At 43.6% G+C, this 10790-nt stretch overlaps 1 protein-coding gene across 1 annotated transcript; it reads right to left on the reverse strand.

Moving 5' to 3' along the window:
• Positions 1 to 1276: 1276 nt before the first annotated feature.
• LOC134412169 (SLAM family member 6-like) lies at positions 1277 to 5475 on the reverse strand. Its single transcript, XM_063145994.1, has 4 exons — positions 5252 to 5475; positions 2694 to 3035; positions 2293 to 2592; positions 1277 to 1578 (listed from the first exon to the last, which is right to left on the reverse strand). The coding sequence occupies exons 1-4, from the start codon at positions 5310 to 5312 to the stop codon at positions 1502 to 1504; spliced, it is 780 nt and encodes a 259-aa protein (XP_063002064.1). The 5' UTR covers positions 5313 to 5475; the 3' UTR covers positions 1277 to 1501.
• Positions 5476 to 10790: the final 5315 nt, after the last annotated feature.

The following is a 10790-nucleotide window of genomic DNA, read 5'->3' on the forward strand; positions in this document are numbered from 1 at the left end:
GTCAGGTTTGGAGGAGGACTTACCAAGCCAAGAAGAGCAGAATAATGTTCCAAAGAGAAGAGGAATCTGGAGGCTTCGGCTAGTGCACTTCACCAACTTCTTGGGCTTGTAGTGTGGAAAGCCCATCTTACTCACACACACATTCACACACACACACACACACACACACCCCTTTGCTGGTCGCTACCTAGGAGAGGACTTGGAGTTGTGCTAAATAAAAATACGATGGTTGTGAAAGAACACAACAAGAGTCTCAGCCCACCACTGCAAGGTTTCTCTGGTGATGTTTCTTCTTCTCAGTCCCCTTTCGGAATAAGTGGCTTTCTCAAAAAGGAAGGTGTGTGGTTGAGGGCAGGGAAGTCATCATAGGGCAAGAGAAGCTCTCGTCCCGCCCACTCTCAAGTTCTCTGAATGCTCCCCCCTTCCTCTTCACAATTTCATTTCCTCCAGGGCCTGCAACCTTTCGTCTGTATAAGGCATAACCCTAAACATTCAAAAAGGGCAATGCTTAATTTCTAAATGAAGAGATGTTGTGATCCAAGCTGTCTGGAACTTACACTGCCTAATCTGGAAGACCTTCTTCAAAGCCCTGAAGTGTGTGTGTCTGTAAGGAATCATAGAGTTGTGAGGTACCTCAGAGGCCATCTAGTCCATCCCTCTGCCTATGCAGGAATTCGTCTGCCACGGCGCCCCTAATGAAGGAGGGCACAGCACCTTCTGAGGAAGTTCATCCCATAGTTGAACAGGTTGTACCATCAGGAAGTGCTTCCTAATGTTGAGTCAGAATCCACTTTCTTGTAAACTGGGTTCTGTCATCTGTAGCAATAGAAATAGTATCGAATATTGCAGAGATTGAGGTTCAGGTGAATCAATATGGCTGCATGCTTCTTGTCCCTCTCCTGGCAAGGACCAAGGCAGACTCAATCCCCAAACCAGTTTAAACGAACATGTACATAAGTAAATATTAAAGAGTTTTCCAATATAAAGTTTATCCATATAACTTCCTTCCCAAAACAGACAACTATTGAACATTTCCAAAACATGTGGTTGAAAGGGACATTAACTGTATTAGACCTCTAACAATTAGCTGAGTTAGACAAACCTTTATTAAAGGAATATTGTGACATCTAATAGATCTGAAACAAGAGCTTCTGTTGAATATAATTTATTTATTTTTAATTTAGAAACATTTTTATAGCGCCACCTTGCCATTTCTGGCATGATGGTCCTTTACAATAACACACAAAACAATTTCCATTAAAAACCCTCAGCCCACATTAAAATATAAGACCTAACTTGAACATCCATGGTCATTTCAGATACAGATGCCAAAATGGGAATCCATTGATTAGGCCAAGTAGGACAATCCCCCTTCCATCCCCAACGCCTCCATCTAAGGATGGACAAGCAGAGGAACGGTGGCAACTGGAGCTAAAGAGTAACAGAAGTTTCCTACATGGGTGAGATTACGTTCACCTTCTTTTCTTGCACTTCTTCCAGGTCACCAAACCCGCAACCAGGGCGAGAAGAATACATGAATGATGGCAAAGATCCACAGTCTTCTGGCTTGACTTTCACCTGCACAGACCAACAATTGAAATTTTTGCTAAGACCAATTGCAGCAACAGCAATTAAAAGAAGCCCAAGGCAAAACAGTTACACAGCTCCGTAATCCTGAGAGGGATTTCATCATGCATCCTATTATTTGTAAGGACCAAAAATGCGAAAGCCTCCACCACAACGTTCTAATATCTTTATAATCTGGGGATGATAGGGATTGTAGTCCAACTCCTCTGAAGAGTGTGAGTTTGTGGGGAAGGCTGCAGTATAAGAATGGGAATCAGCAGTCCCATTCTCACTTTAGCTGGCTTTTGTGCACCTGCACACCAGATCCCCAATGTTTTAAAAAATATATTTAAAAAAAGACAACTCTATTTACACAAATGTAAAGACCTGAAGGGGGAAAAGAGATCCTATTTGAGCTGCCACTAAATAAAACTCTGAAATCTGCATATTGGATTAACTTGCTTCAGATCAAGTTGACGTCAACGAAGGGAAATGGAACTAAATCTGCTAAGGCCGAAACGGTAAAATGTGTTGAGATTTCTCTCCAAAGCAGAATTTTCATACATTCCTAATAGAAATACAAATGGTAGCACAGACAGGATGCTTGGCACTGATGTGAGGCAATTCCTGTCAAGAATAAGTCATCAAGCACACCAGTCTGGTTGTCATGTGTTGGATCTCATTTGTGCTAATATCTGGCCAGGACAGGTGAAACAAGGTGCTCACCTCTATTTGGGCAGATGCCAAGCAAGTTGACGGAGGCGCTCTTGTGATCAGCAGGATTGCTGACCAGGCAGGTGAAGTTGGGTTCCAACAAGGTGAGGTGCCAGAACAACGCGAGACTTGTGCCATTATTAGAGAGATGAAACTCGTCCGAACTTTCTTCTAAGTCTCTTAGAAGGTTCCCTCTTTTCCAGGAGGTGTTAAACTCCCCCTTTCCAGGTGCCTCACACCGCAGAGTCACATTGCATCCGTCTGAAGAACTGGAGTTTAGGTAGTGGAGTATCTTTGGTGTTGGTACTGGCTCTGTTGAACATAAATGAAAGCCTTTGGTCATCTGTAACTGTGTAGGACAAATAGTGTTGATGTATTTCAGCACAGGCAAGGATGCAGGAATAATGACTTACCGTACACAGTAAGGTTAAACATGTACTCTGGAATCTCGCCTGTATGAAGCGTCACATAACCCTTGTATACTCCACTGTCCTCCATCTCCAGGCCTTTGATCCTCAAGGAGTTCTCAGCAGCCATTTCCAACCGCTGCCCAAACCTGTCGCTGGGATTGGGGCGCTCCCATTGTCCATCCGTCCATGCCGCGATCAGGAGTGTCTTGCCGCTTTTGGACTGAAAGTTCCACTCGACTTCATTCGCCACTTTTGTGGGGGGAATTTGTATGAGGAACGAGGCTGACTGCCCTCGTATGCCGTTCATTTGATGAGGAGGATTCTCCACTGCGTTACTTACGGCACCTATTTGAAAAACAAGCAAGCGACGGGGAAGAGAATAAACACATGGGAAAAAAGGAAGCATTGCTCATTTCCCCACAGGGCAGAGTGAGAATAGTTCCACTCTTCTTGGCAGATATTTCAGTTAAAACAGTTGGCACAAACATAACTCTTTTCCAGTCCTGTAGCTTTATTTTGGATACATCTCCAGCTTAGACCTTCTCCCCCACACCTTCACTGCAATTAAGTCGCTCCAATTTCCTATCCATTAGCTTAGCAAGTAGAATTACTTTCTTCTGGAAATGCCATGGAATGTGTGTGTGTTGGGGGCTGAGAAATAGATGAAGGAAGGTGATGTAGCAAGATTCCTTCAAGTTTCAAACTCACCACCATTTGGGCTCCACGAGTCGTGTTTGCACCGACTCCTAGTTTCAGGAAGCCAAAGTGACTTGCAGTGGCATTGAGAAGAAGGCAGCCAGCCTACTTTTGAAAGGGTCCAATTCCATTCCCCCCCCCCCCAAAAAAGGTAACTTTTCAGAAAAGCTACATAATCCTGCTAAGATCTTGTTTGCCCGGGCAGAGTTCTGCGTTTGATCACTTGTAGTGGTTTTTCTTTTAAGGATGTGTGGGGAGAAAAATAATCCCCCACAAAAAAATGATGACACTTCTGATACAGCAACCAAGTAAAACTGCACACATTTCAACAGAAAGATTTAGAAGTTAGCCAAATCATAAGTCTGCTTGTGGTGTGTGGTGTGTGGTGTGTGGGGGTGGAGGGATGACCTTTTCCTAGCGTCTAATGGCCATGAAAGAACAGGCCAGTCTGATCTCCTGGGGATAATGGGTAGTTTTGGATGCCATGCCTGCACAATTTCCCAACCTGGTATCAAGAAAAATTCATCATCTTCCCAATGGTCCTGGCAACTCTGAAACCTGAAGGCATCATATCACCTGGCAGACTGCAAATCAAATGTCTGCAGCCTTGAATGTCCGCAGCCATTCATGACATGAGCCCTACTCAGGTGTTCCCAGGGTGTGATTATTAAACATGCAAGGAGGGGGGGCACACCAGCCCCACCCCACCACATGTAGGGTGACTTTGTCAAGAGGAGAGCCTCTGCCATATGGATGGGGGGGGGGGAGTGTCTCTCTACGGCATCCAAAATGCTGATTACAGAACATCCAGTCAGACTTTCAAACCCCGAAACCTCTGCCCACTTCCTGCCACCAGTCTGCTTCTTGTAACATCTTGCCTGATGAAGAGCTATAGAGATCTCAAAGGAATTGCACTATATCAGGTATTACACCACACCAATCCCTCTCACTTTTTTTAAAAAAATCCATAGATGTTCTTTCTGGCAGCTGGGATCACTTCAAAGCAAGGTGAGAGCGTCCACCATCTGCATTTCCCATGAAGGCCTCTGAGCTACATGGTGGGATTCCGAGCCATCCTGAGGAAATGAAGATGGTGGTGGCTGCAGGCTGAGGCTTTCCTCGGCAAGCGTATCCAGCCACCAAGAAGGAGGAGCCCAGGACAGCTTCTCAAATTGCTAAAACTACAACGCTGAAATAGTTTCAGAGGGGAGGGCTGCTAATGACGCAGTTCTCGGTGGCGCTTTAAGATGAAATGATGATAATAAATAATAGAGCATCATCCAGGAAATGTTCTAATTGCACATATCAATCAAACCTAGGCTGCTATCATTTGCAAATTTCAGTGGGAATCAGATCTACTGGGCGCAGTGGGACATGCTCCCCAATCAACTTGAATGGCTGTGCCCTTTTTAAATGTATCCATCATTATTTTCCAGCCACTCTGAAGAAAACATCTTTCACTAACAATATTCTCCCTATGGCTGACACACACAGCTGCCTTTGTTTTTGTAAAGATTCAAACAGTTTAACTTCTATCTTCCTGACCCTGAATTTTTATGTGTTTATTTTGGGGGGTGGTTGGGGGAGGGCTGGGAATATTTAAAAAGCTTCCAGCTCTGTTGTTAAAGGAACAAGAAACAGCATATTAACTTCAGAAGTTCCATACATCTAGCTACAAAAACTGACAGTAATTCAGTTCCCCACCCACCCAAGATTGCTTCTTGAGAATGTCTCTTGGCTATCATTGTCTGCTTTCTCCTCTCACCAGGCTTGTAAAACCGTATCATTTGGTTTCCCAGTGAAAAACACATGCTTATTTTTCCCTGGATGAAGCTTTTTTTTTTAGCAAGCATTGGAACACTTACCAAGAAAAAAGCAGATGACTGTTCCCCAAAGAGAGCGAATTGGCAGCTTCGGTTTGGGCATTCTGCAAGGATTTGCAGTATGGAGATCCCTCCTACATAGATCCAGAACATACTTGATGGGTACCGTAGAAAGAGAAGAGGATTTGGAGCTTCAATAAAGAAAAAACATGATGCATCTCTCCCTGAAAAAGAATCTGTCAGCACAGTCTGTAGCTCTCAGCCTGCCGTTGCTCTGCTGGAACATATGTGAGAGATTCAAAACCTGAGATGAGTGTGCAAAATGTTCAAAGCCATAGGGAGGGGCAACATTCATCCAGTCCAATTCCTGGAAGCCAGCTTGAGGCAGGGCTGCCTGGGAGATGATTGTTAAAGCAGGCATTGCTAATGTAGTAGTAGATCATTAACCGGGTTTTATACTGCTCTAGAAGGTGTTGCCTTAGAGAAGTGGCGTGGGTTAGAGGCGGGAACTTGGGATGGTCCATGAAGCCGGGGGTTTATTCCTGTAGCCCAGAATTTTCTCCTTTTACTGGTGGAGTATTTTTCCACCAGCTGTTGAGCTCATCCTTCTAATAGGAGATGCCAGGAATCAACAAAACAACATAGGTTTAAGGAAAATTAGGTGTATAAAAACAGATAGAACATATACCAAATTTTAATATAAAAAGTCATGCTTCACACAAAGTTTAAAACACCAGATTAGCAGTCTAACAGTTTATCATACATACATACAAGAGGCAGCTGGGTGGACAGCCATCTGTCAGGGATGCTTGAGGGTGGATTCCTGCATTGTGCAGGGGGTTGGACTCGATGGCCTTAGAGGCCCCTTCCAACTCTACTAATCCATGATTCTATGATTCTACACTATTACATAGTCGCAATACTACTTTCCAAAAAGAAGGGGGGCTATACAAAACTACAATGCCTCTATCCCAAATGCCTTTCAACCAAATTGGTCCCCATCAGTGGGGAAAAATGATATTTATAGCCCTTGTTACAACCATCTTTTCATGGTGTTTAATTTACTGCGTGGTTATGCATGGATTTCAAGCCTTTTATAGGAGTTGGCTGAAGGGCCAGTATCTAAAAATCTGTTCTAAACAACAGTCCCCATTTCAGGACATGAATTGGCTGCCTTAGATAGAAAGAAAGAGTCATCCTTGGGTGTAGGAGGGAACTCCCTTTTCCTGCATTTCCGCAGTGAAACCTGGGAACTGAAGCACACTAAGTTGTGGCACCTCAGCATGGGCTGCCTTCCAGCTGCAGTGGCCAGAGGGATGCCAAAGAGACGGGGCCAGTGGAGGGCGGTGGATCCAGTTTCAATGGGGCTGAGAATCCGTTTTGGGTTTCCGTCTGAGCCAGACAGAACCCCAAAGGAGCTCTTCCAAGCTCCTGAACCTAATTGTGGGCTAAAGTTCAGCACCTTGGATAGCTCCCCCTTCGCATTCTGGCTGATTCTGATTCAACCCCAGAATGGATTCAGAATCTCACCAAGATCAGAACCAACAGCTCCCACTGGACGGAGCTCCTGTGCCTTTAAATAGCTGCTCAAAAGAGGCCATTCCAGCAGACATAGCAGAGGGGCCTATTTATAGCAGCGCAGACCAGCTTTCCAGCTAGCCCGCTATGGTCCAGCGGGTTTTAAGTTGGAGGGAGGGTCCCCATTCCCTGCTAGCTGAGCATTCTAACTGGATTGGACCCGGGGCCTTCTGTGGACAAAGCAGCTGCTCCACCCGCAAGCGATGGTTTCACTCTGTCCCCAGATTCAGCGCCTAGCTAACAGGTTCCCTTCCGTCCTCCTTGTGATGCCTCCTCCCTGCAGTTCCTGCAGCTGCTCAGCTTTGCTGTTCGTGCTATAATTATATACTTGGCGAGGACAACTCTGAGTTTCTAAAATGAGAGCCTGCCCGTTGGCAGGAACCCAGGCTGCCTCTTCACAAAGGCCAAATTCCAGAGCTCTCTGGAAACGTTTCTGCTCACCAAGGCAAGAACAAAGGATTCTTCCCAAAGAAAGCAGAGTGACCCTGCTCCCCTGAAGGGTTGGATGAACCTGTCCACTGTGGTTTGTTTTAGCTCCCTTAAATTTGGTTTGTTTGGTGTGTGTGTGTTTTTAAAAAAGTTTGAAAATTCATACGCATTTTGTGTGCATGTCTCCTATTGCAATCCTTTTGGAATGCATGGGTGCCTAATATTCATTCATTTATTTGATTTGTACCCACCCAGAGCTTCAGCTATGGGGCGGTGTATAAATGTAATAAATAAAATAAATAATAAATAAATAAATACCCAATTTGTCCTCTGCCTTTCTATATTATAAAAATAGCACTTGAGGCAGTGTAGGGGGACAATCATATTGTTGTTGAGTGTTTTCTTTTACTCTGTGTGTTTATTGTATTTGTCCTTACTTGAAAATCAATAAAAACAGTATTAAAAAAACCTGATTAAAACAAAGATATTCCAAGGTGTCATACAACAAGAAAACACATAAAACTGATAAAATATTAAAATAATAATAATAATAATAATAATAATAATAATATATTTCTTACCTGCCTCTCCGATTGGATCAAGGCAGGGAACAACAGCAAGCTTAAAATACATAAAATACTGACTAAAAACATGGTATACACTGTTTAAAAACATCCTAAAAGCATCCTAAAAACATACTAAAAGCCTCCTAAAATTCCACTGGATAGGCCTGCTGGAAGAGGTCAGTCTTGGTAGCTTTCTTGAATGCTAAAAGACTGTTAAGTTGACGAATCTCCTCCGGCAGGCCATTCCACAGTCTGGGAGCAGCAGAAGAGAAGGTCCTCTGGGTTATGGTTGTCAGCCTAGTCTTTGCTGACTGAAGTAGATTCTTCCCAGAGGACCTGAGTGTGCCGGGCAGATTGTACGGGAGAAGGCGACCCCGCAGGTAGAAATACAATAGCACAGTAAGAACACAATAAAAAACCAACAACAAACCCAGCACTAAAAACAGCAACAGTGGCAGTCAGGAGAAAGCCAGAGTAAAATAATAGTATGTTCAGGTCCTTTTTAAAAGCCTGCATTGGTGGAGCATGGCGGACTTCTGATGGCACCTTAGTCTCATGTGTGGCCACCCCACGAAGTGCCCTCACAGGTGGGCAAAATGAGGAGGGCTTTTCTTGCTGGAAAACTGATTTGGGACCAAATCCTTCAAGTGATTTGGTCCCAAACCATGTAAGGTTCTAAAGGTCAAAACCAGCATCGGGGCCCCAAACTCAGGATTTCCTAGCAGCGGACAAGACAAATTTCTACTATTCATAGAACAAACCCCAACGTATACAAGGTCAGTCTTGCAGGTTTTCGAAGACTGGCTGCCCCAGAAGTCATAAAGGGGGAATTTTTAGAACATACAGACCTTAAGCCCATTTCCTTTCTAGGAGGAAAGAATGGGCTGGATCTAAAAGGAAGTCAGCAGGAGCAGTTGCCAACACAAAATTTCCCCATCATTCTCAGGGATCAGCTTTGGGCACAAATGCTCCGCGGGAGTGAATCCACACTCACCATTATTATGATCCTTGCTAGCAGCCAGGCACACATTTAATCTTCCCTCTGCAGATAAAAATGCATGAAGGAAATCTCTCATTCCACATCAAGACACATTCCAAAGATTCTTTTTGAGTCTGAAATGAGTACTGGAGAAAACCTCCCTCTGCTGTAAGTTTTGTGTAGCAACAGTCCGTAGGAACGAACTGCAGGGCCGTCATTCCTTGTCATTACAATGAACTATTGAAGTGAAATGAGACAGGGTGGTGTAGTGGTGAGGGTGACCGTATGAAAAGGAGGACAGGGCTCCAGTATCTTTAACAGTTGCATAGAAAAGGGAATTTCAGCAGGTGTCATTTGTATATATGGAGAACCTGGTGAAATTCCCTCTTCGTCACAACAGTTAAAGCTGCAGGTGCCCTGCCCTCTTTTGTATCTGGTCACTCTAGTATAGCTCATGCACCTTTAACTGTTGTGATGAAGAGGAAATTTCACCAGGTTCCCCATATATGCAAATGTCACCTGCTAAAATTTCCTTATCAACACAACCATTAAAGATACAGGAGCCCTGTCCTCCTTTTCATATGGTCACCCTAATAGTGGTGAGGGTGTTGGCTTGGGACTTGAAGATCCAGGTTCTAGTCCCTGCTTGGCCATGAAGCTCACTGGGTGACTTTGGGCCAGTCACAGACTCTCAGCCCAATCTACCTCACAGGGTTGTTGTTGTTGTTGTTAGGATAAAGTGGAGGAGGAGGAGGTGGAACTCCTGTAGGGATGCATGGCAATTTCGTTTTACTGAATACATCTTTTGCTTGTTTCACAAATCACATTGCAAGCTTGGACTTCAGACTTGGGTCCACATTTCATTCTGTGAGTTGCAAATTGGATAAATTCTGGTTAAAAATTATCTGAAATAAATTCTTCCTCCATCCCTATGTCCCAAATCGAGTTTCTCTGCAGCAGCAAGCAAGGATCCCATGGAATGTTTAAGAAAGTTAAGACTAGTGCAACTTTTCAAGGTAAATGTGGCTTTGTGGATCTCACATCCATGATTTGCCACCACTTTTTGCTCACTATTAAATTCTAAGATGAGTTTTGGGGGCTGCTGCTAGAACTAAACATCTGAGGAATCTCTAGATGTATTATTTGTTTTAATAAAAAATAGTCAGATCAGAAGAGTAGTGGGAAGGCAAGAATGACGCCAGACAAATCAGAGGGTAAAATTAAAATAATTTAAATGACATTAAATATACAGCATACAGCAGGGCAAATGAAAATCTAAACATACCAAAACTCTGGTGGATATTTTCATTTCAGTCTTTATTTGCTTAAAGCCAAAGGTCATGGCAAAGCTTATGGATATTAACAAAAGCTTCATGCCCTTTTCCCCCTTGGCAACAAACAATTTTTTAAAAGAGTTTGTGTTGTCCAATTTTTTTTAAGACAAACAGTACACATATACGCACACTGCAAAGCCTCATGAAATCCAGGATTCTTGAATAAGGACCAGATTTTATATGGTCGCCTAATTAATACAATAGTTCAGTTAATGCACACTTGGCTTCTATAGTGATACAGCACCTGTTGTATCGTGTGACAAGATCTTCACAGTGACCACCTTGAGCGAGGAAGGAAATCTGGACACCTGTGATTAACCATCTCTGTGCTATGAAGCTCTTGGAAAGATACAATAACAGATCTAATTCTATATTCAGAGCAGAACCAAAAAATCAGAACTACACACATCATTTAAGAAGTCCTACTTGGTGGGAAAATATAATGACATCAGAACTAAATTTTCCAGCAGATCTCGGTTTTAAAACAACAATTACTCCTTCTAATAGCAAACTCAGGTGGTGAGTGGCAATAGGGTTGCAGCCAAAAGAGGACCGGAAGAAACAAGGAGGAGGTATATTAGCAGGGACTCCCACTGTTTGCAGAAGGACAAAACAACCTTAAAGGAAGGAAGGAAGAAAACCCTGAAGAGGCAAAATGTCACCAAAACAGCCCAATGAGGAATGAGACTGAGGAG

The sequence above is a fragment of the Elgaria multicarinata genome, chromosome 21, assembly GCF_023053635.1.
Source record: "Elgaria multicarinata webbii isolate HBS135686 ecotype San Diego chromosome 21, rElgMul1.1.pri, whole genome shotgun sequence".
In the NCBI taxonomy this organism is placed as follows: Eukaryota; Metazoa; Chordata; class Lepidosauria; order Squamata; family Anguidae; genus Elgaria; species Elgaria multicarinata.